Source organism: Hypomesus nipponensis, chromosome 12 (assembly GCF_054491055.1).
Source record: "Hypomesus nipponensis isolate SF chromosome 12, ASM5449105v1, whole genome shotgun sequence".
Lineage (NCBI taxonomy): Eukaryota > Metazoa > Chordata > Actinopteri > Osmeriformes > Osmeridae > Hypomesus > Hypomesus nipponensis.
This window is the reverse complement of record NC_140372.1, coordinates 12,207,944-12,228,571: the sequence shown is the minus strand read 5'-3', so window position 1 is coordinate 12,228,571 and position 20,628 is coordinate 12,207,944. Positions and strand designations below refer to the sequence as shown.

General features: G+C 52.9%; 1 protein-coding gene across 1 annotated transcript in view; it reads right to left on the bottom strand.

Annotated features, from left to right (window-relative positions):
* Window positions 1–8,269: 8,269 nt before the first annotated feature.
* LOC146261142 (arf-GAP with GTPase, ANK repeat and PH domain-containing protein 1-like) overlaps window positions 8,270–20,628 on the bottom strand; it is an 84,116-nt gene continuing 71,757 nt past the window's right edge. The window contains 2 exon segments of the mRNA XM_084668113.1: window positions 8,270–8,479; window positions 8,723–8,978. Of these exon segments, the coding sequence (XP_084524239.1) occupies window positions 8,270–8,479; window positions 8,723–8,978 (466 nt within the window).

Sequence of the window (20,628 nt, the reverse complement as noted above, 5' to 3'; positions counted from 1 at the left end):
TGTGTCTAGGCCTACAGTTATTGAAGAGGCAGGGTAAAATGTTTATCTAGTCGACAGTAGGCCACGGCTGGCAAGGAGGTGACATTTTTACACCTCTCTCCCGCTGCTCCCAACCCCCCTCCGAAATTAAGGCCAACCTCGTCGCATATGATAGAGTATATCAACCTGAAGCATGTCAAGTTCTGAATATGTTTAAGAAGATCTCGCTGGCCGACGTAATCTCGTGTTATGACAGGGGGTGTGTAACAACAACCGAGGTAAATGAAAGCCCCATGTGAGGCGCACTGAGGATCACTAATTCCCTGCAGAGAGAAACGTCACGAGCATGGATGTTTAGGGAGGTCGTGGCCCGGTGTCAGCCTTGATCTCCGGCCTTACCTTGCAGCACACGCCTTATTGATCCTGGGAACACGGGGATGGTGGCTCGCCCACTGTCCACAAGTGCCGTTTGACAAGTCCCAGCGCGCCAATTCGTTTCCCATAAATATTCACTCTTAAAAAGTGTTGTGAATGGTTTTTGAATGATTGTTGAATGGTTTTGGATTATATAATCGAGACAGAATATAATGTAGCCTACCAACAACGTTAACCACATGGGACTATAGCTATGGTCTAAACATTTTAGTTCGTGTAGCCTAATGTTTCTATATTTTAGGCTATACACTTCGTGAGCCAAATAGGCCTACGCCGTTTGAAGCACTAGTGTAAAATATATATTTTTATATGGACTAAATCCTTAAGATATACATTTTTGTATTTCATCTACAAGCGTAGGCCTACCTGGTTTATCCTAGTAGCAAAGCCAATTCTGTGTAACAAGTTTACTTGTAGTCATCTAAATAATGGTAATGTTTCACCTTAATTTTCATAGTTGTCTGAGACTGCGCATCTATAAAACAGAGCGAGCGTATTCCCCTGGCTTCTGAGGCGTCACCGCGCTCATCGTTTAGGCTGTCTCCGGGAAATACCAAGCTAAAAGGCTGTCACGACAAAGTAACTTACTAAGACAAATACATATGAAACCATGTTATAAACGTTGAACTAAAAGTTGTCTGTATGTAGACTAGTTGATTCATTTTTATGTGTAAATAAGCTACTGTTTTCCAAATCCTTGACCTTTTTCCATCCTTGCCCTGGGAATTTAATTGTTAAGTGGGGTCGCTTTGATGCGCAAATAATGTAACAGCTGGGTGAATTATCTTATTTCCAATCTTTGTAAATACAGCCTTTTAGCTTTGCCTTAGTGATTCATCGTTTAAAATTCTCCAAGCGCATTTTTTATTCATCTGAAATCCCAACTCGTCATCCCTACAGAAAGAGTGAATTATTGTAAAGCGGAGATTTATGAGGACAGCTTGCGCTAAGCCTCAGCTCTGACATCCCCACAGATGAGCTCTCACTGACACACACAGGCAAATTTTCACTGAGTGCCCTCGTATGCGCTACAAACCTTTCAGGGGGAAAAGTTTGATTAATTCGAATTGTTTTTAAGCTACATGTAATTGATTTTACAGAACACAAAATCTGGCCCTCAGATCTTGCTTTATCGGGCTGAATCTCACATGGCGAGAGAGAGAGATTTGACAATTGCTCTAACTCTAATGAATTTTTTTGCAAATTGTAATCAAGCCAGGCCGTCGCGGTTGGCTGATAAATGAGCCCGGAGGGGATTGGCCGGGACCTCAGCTTTTCACTCTACCGTGTCCCTCTCGCACTAAATTAACAGCAACTTGTCTGAGCTTCAAATTAACCCCCAATGATTAATTCTGATGGAGAGCGCGCCCTGAGACTAGCGTGTCCTAATAGGCATTGGCCCGAGAACGCTGCTGAAAATGAATAGTCCTTATACATGCATTTGCCACATGCGCGTTTGCCTGCATACGCTATCGTCTTTACACAACAGTAACAATTGTGATTTGTTCATTATGCTAACACGAGTATGCTATACTGTTAAAATAATATGATGCTCGGCCGATTACATTTTAGATTTTAGAGTCTACATAAATGCATTGATAAAACTAGGGATTCCTACATGCATTGATTGACTAGGTCTATAGGCTGTTACAAATAGGCAATTATTAATGTTCACAAGTTCAATTTGAGATGTTACTTGTGAACAAAGAGGTTTGTAGGCATATGCTGTTATTTTAAATAAAATACATAACATACAATAAGACGGATGCAATTTTGAGATCACTTTTTTTTCTTCATTAATGAGTTCTGTCCAGTGACCTGTAGTTGTGGACCTGACCTGCTGATCTAACGATTTAACTTACTTAAATTACTTCCCATGATATTAATTCAAATCGAGATCTAACCGAGAAGGCTATCCACAACTTAGTGCAGCATAAATGAGAGTTCATATTTATTTTATAAACGACTACACCGTTTAAATAGGCAGAAGAATTGTCAAAATTGTATATTCCAAATTAAAGGAAGAAATTGAACAGCATTTTACATCGCTTGACAATTGCAGAATATTCGATGTTTATCTGATCAGTGGCTACTGACAACATTTGTACTGGGAAAATATGTATAAAATAAATATAGCCTATTCAACTGACCAAACTGGCACTTTAAAATTGCATTATGATAATGGGATAACGTGTCAATGAAAGCTGATTCCTAAATATGGTATATAGGCTTATATGCAATTATCTTCTATTGCCCATCTCACATATCAATAATGCTAAGTGTAGGCCTAAATACATTTCACAATTACATTATAAGATATATATATATATATATATATATATATATATATATATATATATATATATATATATATATATATATATATAAACACACACACACTGAGGCTGTACAGAAGGTGCATTTTTCCGTCATTTTCCCTCAAGAAGTCTGAATACAGTAGGAGCCTATCCTTTTCTCCATCGTCATTTAATGAAAAACAGCGTGCTCCATATGATTATGTAGCCTCTAGTTTAGCATGCAAAGAAGTCTATACTGGCAGTATTAGCAGGGCACACGCCTCTACAAAACTGTGATATGGTGTTTCTGAAGGCCAGAAACACTGCCCGTCTATCTGTATCTCTATGAATGAGCCTGACACCGTGATGGGGGCAAGTTCACGCCTCATTTGGGTGCTCCTCTTGCATTCATAATGGGGTTTGTATCTGGGAGCGCTCTGGTGCTAAAGAAGCCATGTCGTTTGCGCTCTGACACTGTCAGATAATGTCCGGCTCAACCACGAAACATTCCTCCCCTCATGAAAGACTACGCAGACTGTATGTGATTCTCAATACAGGACAAGAGGCACCTGCTTTAATGTGTATATCCCCTTTCAACATGTCAAGTTACAGTCTTGACTCATGAATAGTCTGCACTATGATCTAACACTATAAGTACATTACATTTGGTAGACGCTCTTATCCAGAGCGACTCACAGTAAGTACAGGGACATTCCTCCCGAGGCAAGTAGGATGAAGTGTCTTGCCCAAGGACACAATGTCATTTGGCGCAGCCGGGAATCGAACTGGCGAATCAGCCACCTGACTACCCTAGTAAGTAACTGCCCCCCCCCCCCCCCCCAATTAATAAAATGATGTAGAATAACTGATACAAAGAAGCAAAGTTAAGCACTGAAGCTAGCAGTATTTTGATAGCCACCTCCCATAGCTGCTCTTTTCCTCTCTCCCCGGTCTAATCTATTTCATTACATCTGCTGTCTGTGGCCTGCCGTGGCCCTATTGTCCCTGCCTGTGCCGGAGTCTTTGTGAGGGCAGCCCCCTGTCCGTGTCCCCCCTCCCTGAATGCTTTGGTGGCTCCCTGGCCCCTTCCTGATCAACACAGGCTCAAGAGGGATTAGAAGGGTATTATCCAATTACAGCCAGCAGCAAACACACAGGGCCCTCTGGTCTAACACCTTCATCTGCACACTCCTCTCTCTGTCTCTCTCTCTCACACACACACACACACACACGCAGAATCTAATAAACACATAAATAATTGCATATTAAGAAGCATTATTTTTTTCTTTATTGAAAAGAGACACATTAGAGTAGAAGACTCTGTAGTAGGTATAATTTTTCAACACAGTACTGTACAGCTGACACAAACTCAATATAATAATAATAATAATTAGAATAACAATGACAATAAGAACAATAGCGTGTCAGATGATAAGTCATAATAAACATGGATGGACTGGATAACTGAACAATATACAAAAATCCCAAACTTGGAGAGGTCCTCCCTATTAAGGTACCGTGGTGCGACCCCACGGTACGTCCATAAATAAACCTCGGGTTCCCCTCTCAGGTTCCCCCTCTCAGGGCTGGGAGGTCTGGAGGAAACACACCACGATGAGGTAACGAAACACAACGGAACCGAACAGAAACAATGACCATACAGAGTGTTTCTTTACGTCTATGTTTAGATCTATGTACATGTGGCGGAGAGCGCTGTGGCGATGGCGGCGAGAGTCTAAGAGTCTACGGGCGTCCGAGCGTGGTCTGCCCCGCGAGGGAACAACACAAACGAACACTGACACGGGGGCCCCTCTATGGCCGGCACCTTTTCCCCACTGACTTATGTTCACTCCCTAGCGGGCCATACCAGCTCCGCCTGCTGTCTGTTGAGCAGTGGGGCTTCTCTAAACCAGGCTCGTGCAATCCATTCTCCTACTTGGACGACACAAGGACACCTCGGGTTTGGCTCAACCAATGACGCGATGACACCCGGGTGTTGCATCATGTAAAATGTACAAAACCACAACAACAACAACAACAAAAAGGTTTATTCTTGATGCTTGTTGGATGGACAGTGTTCTGTACAACCTTTCGACAACAGGAAAAAGAAGGAAGAGGAATTTCAAAAGGAGAGACTCAACGCTAAGCTCAAACACAAACGGGGGCTGTACCTAATAACTATGTTGGCCTCATATCTTCGTAACAGCCAGACTGTTAAAAAAGAAAACAAACAAAAAAAAAGGTCCCATCACTGTCAGTTTAGAACTGGAGGAAAAGGGCACATGGGAAATCTACACACCCATCCATTCACGGAGAGAGGCCCTCCACTGGAGAGGAGAGTCATGGACAAGGAGGGCAGGGCGCGTTAAGAACCAACCCACGAGACGTAGTGCATTTTTGTCAAAGACGCAGGACCTTCTCTGCTCGAAGCAGGGTAGGTCCTCATCCCAATATAAGTTAAGAAACAAAAGACATCCAGAAGCAACAGGGGGGGGTTATTGACGGTGGACGCGTCAGGTTGAGGGGGGGGGGGGGGGTTCATTCAATATTCCCATTCCAATGACAGGCCTTCGAGGGGTGTGGTGGCATGGCAGGGTCACAAGGTCAAACAAGGCGAGGAGGACGGTACGTTGGGGTGGGTGCACTGTCGTGTTCTTTCATGGCCGCGGGAACCAAACGAAAAGTGAAATTGGAAAGAGATAAAAGCGAAGGATCTCCTTTGTCACGTGGTCGGACCTCCAAACACGTCACCGGGTTGAGAGAGGAGCGAGTGGCGCATGTGCACGTGTGTGTGTGTGTGTGTGGAAGCGAATGGTGCAGCGCGTGTCTGGCGTACGGCGCCTCGACACACACCGGTGGAGATCCATCCGTCCGTCTATCAAACAGGGCCGTGCCCGGATATCGCTTGAATACAAAGTCAGTCAGGAGTCTCTTGTTAGCCCTTGACACGAGCGCAGACCCGACACACACACGGGGGGGGGGGGGGGGGAATGGAGGGTGACTAGGAGGGCTTGAGCGTCATAAATAGGGCAGCATTTGATGCTGGGGGGGGGGGGGGTCAAGGTGCGCGTCCCGCATCCAAGACGTGTGTTTCCGGTGTGTCGTGGGAGAGGTGCAGGGAGGGTGGGCTGCTCCCCAGCAGAGTGCATGGGGGGGGGGGGGGGGGGCAGAGTCGAGAGGAGGAGTGGCCTGTCCTGACGGTCCCGGTGCTGAACAGCGTCCCTGTTCAACGGCATCGGGCTGCATTAGTTCCTCCCCCTCCGAGAGGTCGCCGCGTTTCAACCGCGTCGTGCATCAGCGAGTCCTCCACTCAAACCTTGAGATGGAGACAACAACAAAAAACACGACGCACGACCGAAAAACGTCGCGCGGCCTCTGCTTCCCGTGACGTCACCACCAAACAAGCCTCCAAGAGCGGAAGAATGGCAGAGAAAGACAGCGTGAGAGAGAAAGAATCGTATTTACACCGAGTTGGATTTCAGCCGGAGAAAAGCCCTTTGCATTGAATAACTGAGCAAGAGGTGTACAGGACGCAGAGACTGGAAATAAAAGATGCAATGGAAAGGTGATGGTTCCAGAACTAAAGGATGGAGGAAAACCCAGGCTTAGTACTACCTCTGGTGATATCAGGGTAGAAAGCACCAGAACCACGACAGGGCAGAAGGAAAACACTCCGCCTACACTAAAGAAATCTCGCCTGTCAAACCGGAGAGGTTCCGATGAAACCCTCTGACTATGCCCTCGGAATCATGATTATTCTCAAAACAACTGGCAGAATAGGCTCCGACAAATACACAACTTCAAAAAAACTGAAATCGCTTGGACACTAAAGTCCGTATACTTCCGAAGGTGCTACAAGTTCAGTGTGAAAGCTTATGTTAACACTTGTTCACGTTTCCCCTCAGGTGGGCGAGTGAACGCACCAGATGGGCATCACACAAGCTTTCCTCCGAACCTTCGTTTCCGACAAACACAAAACCATCATGATTTGTCCGTGCAGGAACCAGCTTACAATATGTCATTCATGAACTGATAAAAAAATACAAATGCAAAACAAAGTGATAAAAAAACAAACAGTGATAAACAATGTTTTAAAAGCTAAATTCCCTTTTGATCTGTGTGACTGGACTATGTTGAATCTGAACAGCTGGGGCTGATTTTTTGAGCGTCTGTCAAATAGTCAGCTATGAACATATGTCCTTGTATGGTAAACTTCTGAATACGAACAAGCATGGGTATGGACTTGGGAGTAAAAACCGAAAGAGTATGTATGAGGATAGTCAACTGATGGGGCTTCAAGATACATGCATGGAATTGACAGTCTCTGTTCCCTGAGCCTGACAATAGCAATTTGAAACGTTTCGTAGGTATTCATTTACACATGTATCCATTGGTCCAGCAATGCACAATGAGATAGATAGTATACACAATTCAGACACCGTGAAAGACGCTCGTTTAAATGAGCAGGCGCAGAAAGGGAAACCCTCTACGGGCAAGACATGCTATCCTATCACACTTTTATTGTTCCTAAGAAATATCTTGAGGTGATATCTCGAACGACGTATTTTTTTCCTCTTAAAATGTCTTTTTTTTTTTTTTTTTTGAAACTTTGACATCGAGATACTTTTCACATTAAAAAAAGGTACAGGCGTGGGGGGAGGCGTTCACATCATGGACTGAAATCAAGTCAGAGCTTTTGCTCGGCGAAACCTCTAACGGTGCACTGTGGAACAAGGATACACTAAGAGAGTAAGACCGAGTAAAGTATTGCGTGTGCGTGTGTGTGTGTGAGTGAGGAGGGGGGGGGGGGGGGACAGTAGTGTGATGTATGTGTGTGTACACGTGTCTGTGTGGGGAAGGTCGTGTGACGTGTGCGTGTGAGAGGAGGGCTTCCTGTGGGGTACGGTGTGGTGGGGTCAGCAGGAGACCGGACATCCAGAGGAGGACAGGGTCCCTGGTCCCTCCCCACAGGTCCCAGCTCGCAGGCGCTGGGATCGGAGCCCCTACCCAGAATGCTCTGACTAACATGCAGACAGGAAGTGAGCTAGCGGAGGAGGAGGGGCAGGGCTTAACCCCGGATGCAGAACTTCACAATGCTTTCATACAGGAAAGGGCCTTGTGAGGGACTGGATACCTGGACCAATGCTGCCTCAGGATCCTAAAGGTGTGTGTATATGTGTGTGTAATAACCACTGAGGTCATTACCATCATCTACAATTTCAACAAGAACGTGTGAGCGACTAGTGGTTGAGGAGGAGGTCCAGGGTTCAAGAGGTAAGGGATGGGGGGCTAGCTAAAGGTATAACAACAGGAGTGCAGAAGTAGTGGTTCCCAAAATTGTTCGTCCGTGTCTCCCAAACCGTCGGGCTTTCAGAGGCTCACTTTCGAAACAAGTCACACTTTTAGGGAGTGGGGCGTGGTGTGGTCTCCCCCCCCCCCCTCTCCCTTTCTAGCACGTGTGGCTACATCAGGGTGTGTTCGTCCGGGGAGGCACTGTTCTGTGGGGGGGTGCAGTACCGGGGCGGGGGAGGGGCGACACGGGGGGGGGGGAAGGGGGGTCATATGAGCGCGGCGCTGCCCGTGCTGCTGCAGCTGTTGTTGCGGTTGGTGTTGCGCCGCGACAGGTTGGGCGTGGCCATGAGGGGGAAGCGCTCGTCGGGGCAGCCGTACTGCAGCAGCGTGTCCACGCACTCCTGGCTGCTGGCCTGCCTCGCGTACGCCAGCGCGCTGTTGCCGTGGGCGTCCCGCGCCATGATGTCCACTCCGTACTACAGACGCCAGCGAGGGGGGGGGGGGGGGGTGAAGGTAGAGGAGGATTGGAAAGAAAGAAAGGGTAAGAGTGGGAGACAGGGACAAGGATGAGGAGAAAAAACAAGACAAAAAGAACACAAGTCTCCGTTAGCCACAGACCAACGACAATCCCCCGAAACATCCACGAACATCGAGCGGCGGCCCCCGACCAAACCAAAACAAACCAAGTCGAAGCCATGAAACGCGGACCCCCTCCTTACCCAGATGAGCAGCTGGGTGATGACCACGCTGCCCTTGCGGCAGGCCAGGTGCAGGGCGGTGCGCCCGTCGCCCTCGCCGCACGTCTCGTTCACCTGCTCCCGGGTGCCGTGGGCCAGCAGCAGCACCACGGCGCGCAGGTCCTCCTCCGCCGTGGCCCGCAGCAGCTGCTGGCCCAGAGACAGCTCCGAGGGCCCCAGCGACGCCAGGAACACCCGCTGCTCGTACTTGGCCCGGATCCAGCGCTCGCGCTCCTCCCTGCAGGGTGAGGGAGAGAGAGTGAGGTCAGACACAGAGAGAGAGCGTCAGAGAGAGAGAGAACGGTAGATAGGTGTCTGCAGGGTGATCAGGGGAGACACTGTGGTTCTCCATCACGGCAGGCAGACAGACAGGCCGGTCATCAGGTCGCTTGACAGAAGCCATCATCCCAGAGGGAAGAAAAGGAGGACACCAGGCGAGAGAGAGAGAGAGAGAGAGCGAGAGAGAGAGAGAGAGAGAGAGAGAGGTGCAGAAAGAGAAAGACAGACATCCTGGATGAAGAGAATGCTCTGAACGGCACTCCATCTAATCCAGTGATGTGATAGCGCTAATCTCTTCCCTAATCCATGGCGTGTAAATAGCGGCATTCAGTCCTTAGGGGGATTAGATGTGGCTCAGCCCTCCTGTAAGGGCCCTGGTGGAGGAGGAATGGACCTGGGGGGACAGGAAGGGGGGAGGGGGGGGAGCACGAGGATATTGAGCTGTCCCCCCCTCCCTCCCTCCCCAAAGACAACAGCTCCACCTCAGGGGGTTCCTCACGTCCCAGGAAATGGACGGGGGGGGGGGGGGGGAAGGGGGGGCGTGGTTCCCACCGGTGGACGCTTCCTCCTTTAAATGACCTTGTGTGTGTGAGAATATGTGTGTGTGTGTGTGGAGTGTGCACGTGGGGGTGGGTGGGAATGTTTGTAGGCCCGAGGATGGTAAACGGTCTGACAGGCACGCACACACACCCCCCCCAGGAGAGACAGTGGAGGGAGATGGCAGGGTTAGGGAGGGGCGTGTGTACCACCGTGTATCACCAGTGAAACAGATAAGACCAGCCTTGCACACAGGCCTCCAACACCTAAAAGACACCCCCCCCCCCCCCCCCCAGCAGCCCACACAGCCGGGGGCCCAGAGCCCCTGTCTGTCTGGGAGAGCAGGCCGGACAGAGAGAGGTGACAGATGGGACCCTGGGGGAGGGGGAGAGGCCCACCTCCCCAGGCCCACTGGCGGAGGTGATCCCAGACCGGTGCGTGTGAGCTCCCGGTGGAGGCCCTGACTGGGGGAGATAAGCCTGCGATCAGACTGGCAGCGACGGATCATCAGAGTACATCATCGACGGCCCGTGGGGATCGATGGTCTGGAGACATCGTTCTTAATCAAACGCCGGAACACCAGGAGACGGTTTCGACCCCCCCTCACTCCCCCCCCCCCCCCGCTCCCAAAAGATTTCCTGTCCTGGAGCGCTACGGCTCGGTTTAGCACCGAGCGTCTTCACTCAACACGCGCGCGCACACAGACACACACGTACACAGCCAGCGCCTAGCCAGACCTGGAGGTTTTGGGACACTTGATGCAGCGCCGTGGAGAAGGACAGAGAGGAAGCAGATGAGACGCGAAGGGAGGGAGGGAGAAGCGCGCTGGAACAGCGTGGGATACCGGCACATTCCACACAACTGTCTCGGAGGTGAAGGTGGTTCGTGTTTGTGTGTGTGTGTGTGTGTGTGAGAGAGAGCATGGCCTTTAGGTATAAACGTCAACCCTTGATCACAGAGGGGGTGCGGTGCAGAGGGTGGTGATATTGGTGTGTGTGTGTGTGTGTGTAGGGGGGAGGGGGCTAGCAGCACGGAATGTCCCCAGCCTTCCTTCCTGTCCATCCCAGGGAGAGAGGAGGGAGGCTGGTCAGATGTCTGCGGCCCACAGCCCCTGAACAAAAGCCCTGGGTGTGTTTGTGTGTACTGTGTGTACTGTGTGTGTGTGTTTGGGGGGGGGGGGGGTGCTCGGCAGGGGCACTGCCCTGTCTCTGTGTCCTGGAGGAAATGGAGAGCACTCCACTGCTCCCCTGCCCAGGGCATGCATGCCTTCCCCCGCCTCTGGAGTTGCTATGGGCCAGGAGGAGACCACCCCCCCCCCCCTCCCCCAACACACACACACCCACACGCGGTGAGGCCGAGGTGGCGAGGCGAGGCGGCGGTGTCAATGGTGGCAGACACAGAGTCGGGGTGCCATGACGACACGGCGCAAGGCAGCGCAAGGGAGAAAATGACAGACAGGCCCATGCGGCGTGCACACACACACGCGCGCAGAGAGAGAGAGAGAGAGAGAGAGAGAGAGAGAGAGAGAGAGAGAGAGAGAGAGAGAGAGAGAGAGAGAGAGAGAGAGAGAGAGAGAGAGAGAGAGAGAGAGAGAGAGAGAGAGAGAGAGAGAGAGAGAGAGAGAGAGAGAGAGAGAGAGAGAGAGAGAGAGAGAGAGAGAGAGAGAGAGAGAGAGAGAGAGAGAGAGAGAGAGAGAGAGAGAGAGAGAGAGAGAGAGAGAGAGAGAGAGAGAGAGAGAGAGAGAGAGAGAGAGAGAGAGAGAGAGAGAGAGAGAGAGAGAGAGAGAGAGAGAGAGAGAGAGAGAGAGAGAGAGAGAGAGAGAGAGAGAGAGAGAGAGAGAGAGAGAGAGAGAGAGAGAGAGAGAGAGAGAGAGAGAGAGAGAGAGAGAGAGAGAGAGAGAAAGAAAGAAAGAAAATACAAAACTACAAACACCGAACGTCTCCACTGACACACGTGCGGCGGGTGACGAAAAGGCTTCGGTGGCGACAAGAAGCATCGTGAAATCACGACCACGTCATTGAAGTCTAGGGAGGACGCACACTGGGTAAGTAGAGGGTGATGCCACTCATTGGCAACGCAGCACAGCTTTCCCAGGATAACTGGGGAGCGTGGGTGTGTGCAGTGTGTGTGTGTGTGTGTGCCTGGGGGAATCTCCCTCCTCCCTATGAGAGGTACCTGTCTGAAGCTGCGGCTCGCTGGTACAGTGTCTGCCTCAGTTGTTCTCACATTCCATCAGAGAGCACCTTGGTGCCCCGTCACCCTCTGAGAGATCAGCACACAGCCTCTTCTGAGAGGGACAACACACACACACACACACACGTACACACCACCTACAGCAAATAGTTACAAGAGAAAACAAAGGGAGGCGGAGGGGGGGGGGGGTGAATAATAATCATAGTAGGCAGCATTCTTAGCTGGACTAATTCAACACTACAGATCGTGGCAGCCAGGGTTCTCTGCATGTCCGAATGCAATGAGCCTTGCATGTGAAATGCCCTGGCTGCCGGCACACACACACGCACACACACAAACAGCAGCAGTTCAATGTTTCCCATTAGGGCACTCATGTGGGATGACAATAAAGCATTAAAACGGTGCTTTCCTACAATGATAACGACCCTCGCTAAACACATCAAGACGGACGGCGGAGGAGATCTCCAGCTCCCCGGCCCTCCCCAGCTCCCCGGCCCTCCCCAGCTCCCCGGTCCTCCCCAGCTCCCCGGCCCTCCCCAGCTCCCCGGCCCTCCCCAGCTCCCCGGCCCTCCCCAGCTCCCCGGCCCTCCCCAGCTCCCCAGCTCCCCGGCCCTGCCCAGCTCCCCGGCCCTCCCCAGCTCCCCGGCCCTCCCCAGCTCCCTGGTCCTCCCCAGCTCCCCAGCCCTCCCCAGCTCCCTGGTCCTCCCCAGCTCCCCGGCCCTCCCAGCTCCCCAGCTCCCCGGCCCTGCCCAGCTCCCCGGCCCTCCCCAGCTCCCCGGCCCTCCCCGGCCCTCCCCAGCTCCCTGGTCCTCCCCAGCTCCCCAGCTCCCTGGCCCTCCCCAGCTCCCTGGTCCTCCCCAGCTCCCCGGCCCTCCCAGCTCCCCAGCTCCCCGGCCCTGCCCAGCTCCCCGGCCCTCCCCAGCTCCCCGGCCCTCCCCGGCCCTCCCCAGCTCCCTGGTCCTCCCCAGCTCCCCAGCTCCCCAGCTCCCTGGCCCTCCCCAGCTCCCTGGTCCTCCCCAGCTCCCCGGCCCTCCCAGCTCCCCAGCTCCCCGGCCCTGCCCAGCTCCCCGGCCCTCCCCGGCCCTCCCCAGCTCCCTGGTCCTCCCCAGCTCCCCAGCTCCCTGGCCCTCCCCAGCTCCCTGGCCCTCCCCAGCTCCCCGGTCCTCCCCAGCTCCCCAGGCCGTTGGGCCGCGCTCGCTGGCCCGCCATCCCCCCCCCCCCCCCCCCCCGCCCGCGACCGTCGTCGACGGCCGATGACTGACAGCTTCATTTGCCGGGGTTTAGGTTTCTCGCCGTTAAGAGCGAGTGTTCATTGGCTCGTGGGGAGAGAGCCACGGACGGGCCTGATCGCGGTAGGAAACGGGGTGGGGGGTGTGGGGTGTGGGGGAAGGAATGTGCTCGTTTTGGGGTCACCCAGGGATAAGTGGCGGGGCTGGTGTCAACCTCTGTCATCTGGAGCCAGAGCCTGGAGGACGGCCGACGACCGGCTGTGATTTCCTGCCTCTTCTGATGTGTGTGTGTGCGCGCGTTTGCAAACGTCCTTCATTGTGTGTGTGTGTGTGTGTGTGTGTGTGCTTGTCAATGCGATTCTCATTTGAAGGGAGGAGAGTGAGTGTGTGTGTGTGTGTTCTCCCTGACCGAGTGCTTTGTGCTCTGTGTTTACAGACAGGCCGTGGTTCCTGTCTCCCCGAGGCTGGCGGCTGTTTGGCCCCTCTGACAGGCCCAGGGGCCTCCAGGTCTCCGGCCGCCCGTGACTGGACATCCCACCAGCTGCTCCCCTCCGACACAACACCAGCAGGGGGGCGGGGGGGAGTGCGTGTGTGTGTGTGTGAGAGAGAGGGTGTGTGTGTTTGAGAGAGATACTGTTTGTGTGCGTGTGAGACGGGGTGCGTGCATGAGAAAGAGAAAGTGTGAATGTGTGTGTGTGAGTTTGAGAGAGAGAGACACAAAGTGTGTGTGTGAAATATAGTGTGTTTGTGTGTGTAAGAGAGCGCATAAGAATGTGTTTGAGAGAGGGTGTGTATGTATACATGTGTGTGTGTGTGTGTGTGGGAGGAGGGGGGGGGGAATCAAGATGGAGGGGAGAGATAGGATAATCTGTCTACTATCCGACACCAGGGACTGGAAGCTCCAAACCAGGACCCCCCTTTCCAATCATCATCCACTACTTAGTGTCACCCCATCCTTTAACAACAACAATAACCGAGCAACTCAATTTGCTGTCAATGGCAAAGGTCAACAGTACCGCGGTACGGCTAGAAAGCAACTAAGATTCATTGACACTGATCCGGGATTATATAAGTGAATTAGCGAGCAGGTTTACACCGGATGTAAATCTATTTCCTTGTCAAGGACCTACAATAGGAAGTAGGAAAAGGAACTATGACTGGTTCTCACACGGCCTGTGGGGATCTGGAGGGTGTCTCCACTGGAGGAAGATACAGGGGACAGAGAGATCGTAAGGAGCAAATCATTAATAACACACTCGTGAGATGTGATGTGGAGTACTACAGCAGATAGACCGGAGCGTGTGTGTGTGCGTGCGTGTGGGGGGGGCCCCTCTCTTTGGCCTAATTAGCCCTCTAATTCAGCTCGTTAGAGCTCTCCTGACTCGCAGGTAATGGGCTCTGACAGACCGAATCTGTCAAGCGGACAGCTCCCTTTCACCTCAGCATACAGCGCACTGCTCTCACCAGCAGAGAGAGGGAGAGGGGAGAGAGAGAGAGAGGGAGGATAATCAGGTACATATAGAGAGAAGTTGCTTTGCTAAAACAGACAGGTATGGATGGCAAAAAAGCGAGAGAGTGAAGAGAGAGAGAGCAGAAAAAGGTGGAGCAAAAGGAAGGAGCTGTGAGGTAAAGTTCACCAACCCCCCCCCCCCCCCCCAACCGTTTCCCTCTTAAAATGCACCCACCCCCATATCTCTTCTTAAGAAAGAAAGAAATAAAATAATACAAGAGTCCGAAATCAATTACGCTCTGCTCGGGGGTCGTTAGCTGCCCTTGGATAGGCACAGATAATTAAGCTGAGGGCTTTTTATGATGTGTAGGGGTATCCATCAGTGATTGGACCACTGGCCTTGGCTGGACCTGGCTATACGAGCACACAGAGAGAGAGAGAGAGAGAGAGAGGGAGAGACTGAGAAAAAAAGGAAGAGAGAGACTGAGAGAGTGAGAGAGTGAGAGACAGAGAGAGAGAGAGAGACTGAGAAAGAAAGAGACTGAGAAAGAAAGAGAGAGAGAGAGTGTGTGAGAGAGAGAGTGAGAGAGAGAGAGAGAGAGAGAGAGAGAGAGAGAGAGTGAGTGAGTGAGTGAGTGAGTGAGTGAGTGAGTGAGTGAGTGAGTGAGTGAGAGAGAGAGAGAGAGAGAGAGAGAGAGAGAGAGAGAGAGAGAGAGAGAGAGAGAGAGAGAGAGAGAGAGAGAAAGAGAAAGAGAGAGAGAGAGAGAGAGAGAGAGAGAGAGAGAGAGAGAGAGAGAGAGAGAGAGAGAGAGAGAGAGAGAGAGAGAGAGAGAGAGAAAGAGAAAGAGAGAGACAGACAGAGAAAGAGTGAGAGAAAGAGAAAGAGAGAGGGGGGGAAAGGGAGGGAGAGGGAGAGAGGGGAACACACAAAGAGAGGAAAAGAGGAAATGGGCCAAGTCGATATGAAGCTCCTTCGACTGGATTGCAACGCTCCAACAGTGCCCACGCACGTGTGTGTGTGAGTGTGGGGGGGGAGGTGTAAAGAAAGAGGGTAAAGGGAGAGAGAAAAGGAGGATGGCGGGAGGGGGGCTGGCAAAGGTTAAGACAAAGAAAAGAAAGCGAGGGGGGGGGGGATCTGGAACGGTGTCAGGGCGGAGGGAGAGAGGCGGTTCTAGCAGGCCCCTGCTCACCCTGGCCTCACCCTGGAGGCCCAGCTCAGGCCTGGACCCACGGCTGGCCGGCCGGCCGGACACCCCAGCCTCGCACTGGGCCGTTCTCATCGGGTTCTGTCCCTGTTCTGTCCCGGCTCTCCTGTGAGCACCCCTGGCTCCTCCAGGCCCACCCAGGCCACCCCAGAAGCCAAGCCCAGGCCTGCTCGTTCAGCTGCAAATTAAACAGCACTCGTATAGGACCCTCCACAGCTGACATTTAGACCTACGCATTTAGACAGCTATATTGTCGACTTGGCTTGGATCTGATATACATGAAACCAGACTGACAGGTTCAAGTCGAAAAATCGGTAACTATTTTTACGTGTTTCCCTTACTGCCTAAAGAAACCCTCACGAGGGAAGAGAATGTCAATTTTAACAAATATTTATGTGAGGATAACACTGTATTTTTGGGGGGACAATATTTCGAGCGCTTAAGTCTCTCACGGAAAGGGATAACAGCCTAAGCACTGTCCAGATGATAATGAAGCCAGAGTCCCAGCCTGAGTCATCTCCTCTCCTCACTATCTAAACGGTCGGGGCTAAATTGGGAGCCTGAAAAACAGGCGAGCGCTCCCCTCGGCCCTCTAACGGATCTGTTATGGTCCGTCTCAAATGTTTACCAGCAAGCTCGGGACTAACGCTGCGCCGATTCCGTCCGAACACATTACCACGACGACGGGGAGAACCAAGGCCTCTTTTTTTTATTTTTCTATCGTCTGAGCGATTTGCAAAAACGACGCCAATTACAGAGGCCTACCACCTCCATTACTGTGCCGTGTAGAGAGGAGTCTCAGCTCCAGGAATACCCCCCTGGCTGGGAGAAGGAGGGGGAGACGAGAGAGAAAGGGGGGAGAGAGAGAGAGAGAGAGAGAGAGAGAGGGGGGGGGGGGAGAGAGTGTGAGAGAGAGAGAGAGAGAGAGAGAGGGGGGGGGAGAGAGAGAGAGTGTGAGAGAGAGAGAGAGAGGGGGGAGAGAGAGACAGAGAGGGGGAGAGAGAGAGAGAGGGGGAGAGAGAGAGACAGAGAGACGGAGAGAGACAGAGAGAGACAGAGAGAGAGAGAAAGACACGCATATTCATGTTATTTATTTCTTCGTTATTAAATTGGGGAAAAAACACAGATATGGACGCATGGGGGGGGGGGGTAATCCGATGACTCAGGCATAAAAAATGCCCCTTTAGTTTGTCCTCTTAGTTCCTATTAGCATTTCTCCTTGTGATGACAACGGAGGGATGGCTTTGTGATTGGCTCTTGTCAGCCGGCTTAATGTCAATAGTAAATTGGACGGCTTGTTAACCTAGTTGGGGGGACATGATTACTGCCTGTGGTAAGCAGTCATGTAAAAAATAATGTCTATTAGGGCTAATTTAATCAAGGGCTCCTTTTTTTTTTTTTACAGATGAATTAGAATGTAGAGGCCAATTATTTTTGAACGTTTGCAACTGCCTGTAAGAGGAATGTGTGTGTGTGTGTGTGCAGGGTATGTCCTGGTTCATGTCAGTGAGGCTACAGATAATGGCTGTTAGATGGGGTGAGGATCAGATAGTTAACCATCACACATGAAATGGACCTCAATACAGAGGACAGGCAAGAGGTTACTCGCACTCTTTCCAGAACATTCAGAACACACACACACACACACACACACACACACACACACACACACACACACACACACACACACACACACACACACACACACACACACACACACACACACACACACACACAGCTGCCCCCCACAGTGGAGAAGCAGATAGACTCTGCGATTGCTCAAATTCAGCATCATACTGCTGACGCCTTTCTCAACCGCATGGATGTTGTATTAAGAACCCCTGCTAGAGATACGAGGGGAGGGGCAATGGGTCCCAAGCAGACCCCCGACCCCACTGCTTCTCCCCTCCACAACACCCCCCCCCTCCCTTTGCACTACCCTGGGGGGTAATTATACTATGATGTAGTCTGTAGTCCCCAGCCCCCCCCCTCTCCCGGCCCCCCTGGCCCCCTTTGCTCCCTGGAGTCCAATCTCACTGTCACGTTGGAGGGGGGAGGGGGGGGGGGCTTGCTGCACCTGCACCCCAGTCCAGATTAAAAGCCTGGCCCGGGTCTAATTTTAAATCTGTTACCGCTGCCCTTCCTTTAAGGGACCAAGACTGATCTGTTCCCATAAAGGCCCCCTCTCTCCCCCTCTCCCTCCCCTCACAGCACAGCCAACCAGCTGCTGAATTATTACTGGGCCGGGCATTCGTCATGGAGACGCCATGTTAAGTGCGCGGCGGGGCCGCCTGGCGTCTGCCCGCTCATCGCCTCGCCGTCCTCGCCATTCCTCAGCCGTCTCATCAGGACGCGGGGGGGGAGCGCGCTCCCCTCTCGCTGGCGCCCCCTGGGCGGGGCTGAGGGGCTTCCAGCTGCACCCCGGACAGGAGGATGGGAGAAGGGGAGAGCGTGGACCGGAAGAGAGAAGCTCCCTGACTGACCAGCGGTTGCGTGACCCTAACCCGGGGACATGAACAAAGACCAGGGATGGAGGGGGACGTGGGTGGGGGGGGGGGGGGAGGGGGAGCGGGGACGCGGAGGGCATGTTCACACGCGGGCCTGGACGCTCACGCGCCCCGACAGGCTGCCAAGCGTCGACACGGAGGGCGGAGAGAGAGAGAGACAGAGAGGGTGGGGAGGAAGGGGGAGGGGGTGCGGTGGGGAGGGTGACAATGGCCGCGATCCCGATAAGTCACCGCCAGGGCTCAATTAGCCGAGCTGTCACTCCTGTGCACCCGGGCCTGTTAATGCGCTCCGTCAAATGAGGAAGGGGGGGGGGCGGGGGGGAGGGGGCTATAAGCCGTGTCCATGCGGGTGTCCATGCACGTCGTCACATAATTAAAACAATGAGCGCCAGCTAAGAGCGGACATGGGGTCGGGGCCACAGCACTGTCCAGAGCACACCCCCACCCCCCACGCCCCATCACCACCGCCCTCCCCCGGGCTGGGCATCAGCTGGGCCCACACCGGTGCCCGGTAGCCCCCGGAGGGGCCTGGCTGCTAACTGCGGCCAGCGAGAGGTTAATGTGAGCGTTTAGGGAAGGTCCGGGCGCTTTTGGTGGGGCTTCTTTGTCACACGACGCAGGGCTTTAGGAAGACGGAATCTGAAGTTACAGGCCGCGCCCCCGCCGCCCCCCGGCGGAGGAGCTGTTGGCACCGTGGCTCACAGTCACAGTCACCGCCATGCGGACGAGGGTTCTCAGCGCTCCGACGACATCATCCGCTCCCCCTGGCAACAAGCCTCCGCAGGGAGGCCATTTTGTTTCCTGTCAAACGGCATTTCGACAAAAATCTCGTTTTTTTTTCCTTCGGTTTCTCAGCCCTTCTTAAGAGCGGTATTCTGGTGTTTTCCTTCGCCGACGGGAAGCCGTTCTCCGTGATGTGAGAACATGGGGAGACGTGGCCACGAGTGAAGCCTCCCACGTGAGGGAATGGGAAAGGGAGCGTGGGGGGGAGGGGGAGGGGGGGGGGAGGGGGCGGCGGGGGATAGATGATGATGATGAAGATGATGATAGCAGCAGCAGCAGCGCCGCCTGGCTGGGCCGTGTCACATAGCTCATCAGGTCTGCGTGGTGGCTACGGCAGTGACACGGCGTGTGATCGCCCCATGCATAATTCCTCCCTCCGGTCCCATCACGGGGGGAGAGTGGAGAGAGGAGGAGAAGGAGGAGGAGAGGGGGGAAGGAGGAGGGGGAGAAAAGGAGGAGGGGGTAGAATGAGGAAAAATGTAGGTGTTTAAAACTGACTGCCATACTAATGCTCTCCCCCCTCCCTCCCACCATACCTCCATCTCCCTCTCTCCCTCCCTCTCTCTCTGTCCCTCCCCACCCCCACCCCCAAACAGGACCTAATTGGAAGGCGCGAGTGGGCCAGACCTTGACAGGCAGGAGGTCAGTCTAATTGCTGCTGGCCATATTTAACATTAAGATAATCAGGCCATTAATTACCCTTTGGATCATTAAATCAGCCACTTGCAAAATGAAATTTCTGCCTCTATTACTCAGTTGAGAGACCACGAGGGAGGGCTTTTTCCATTCATCAGCCCCAGAGTCTGGACACGGCGGCAGCCTTTTCTACCTAGCTAGCTCCAAAACCCCCCTTCTCATCCTGTGACCGCCAGCACAGGACAGAAACAGAATTGCCTCCCGGTATTATCCGATCCACACCGGACGGAACCACGACAAACAGCCGGTGAGCCGATGAAGCAGCATTAAAGACCATAAAAAATAAACGATCAATTCGTGTTTGATTCAGTCAACGGTGGGCGGTTGGTCTTTGTGCTGCCTTTGTTTCCCACTGGGTCTGGCATGTGTTGGACAGGGACGACGGTCCGTCTTTCCCCGTGACACCAGTCCCACCGACAGCTTGGTACACGTGTCACCGGCCGTCACCGGGCGCCCCCATGACCCTTTCAGAAAGCCCCCCAACGCGAGCGTGAGAGCGTGTGAGTGTAGGTATGAGTGTGTGTGTGTGTGTCAGGGCTACACTGAGCAGCAGAGCGGGGGGGGGGGGGGGGGGGGGCGAGGAGACAGGGGGGGGGGTCCAGCACTGGAGCGGCCCAGAGTGTGGTGTTGCTGCTGGGACCGGAGGAGAGCGATCGCTGCAGAGCTCCAACACAGCGGCCAGGGTTCATTGTGATAATATTGACTCCCTCAGTAATCTGCTCCCGAACGCCCAACGGGGAATACATGCCTCCCAAATACCGAAATAAATGGGTACATGAGCAACAATAAATGCATTAGCAGACTGATGGACGGAGGGGTGGGGGGGGGATGGGATTCTGAGGGAAACTGGTGGATCCATAGTGAAAGATTTTCGGTGGAGGGGGCAGAGTAATTATAAGGTGCTTCTGGTGAGTAATGAGCACGGGGGAAAATGGGAAGTCGATATTTATGTGGCTGGCAGTCAGCTCTAATTTGTTATGATGGCTGCTGGAGTCCAGGGGCCCATAAT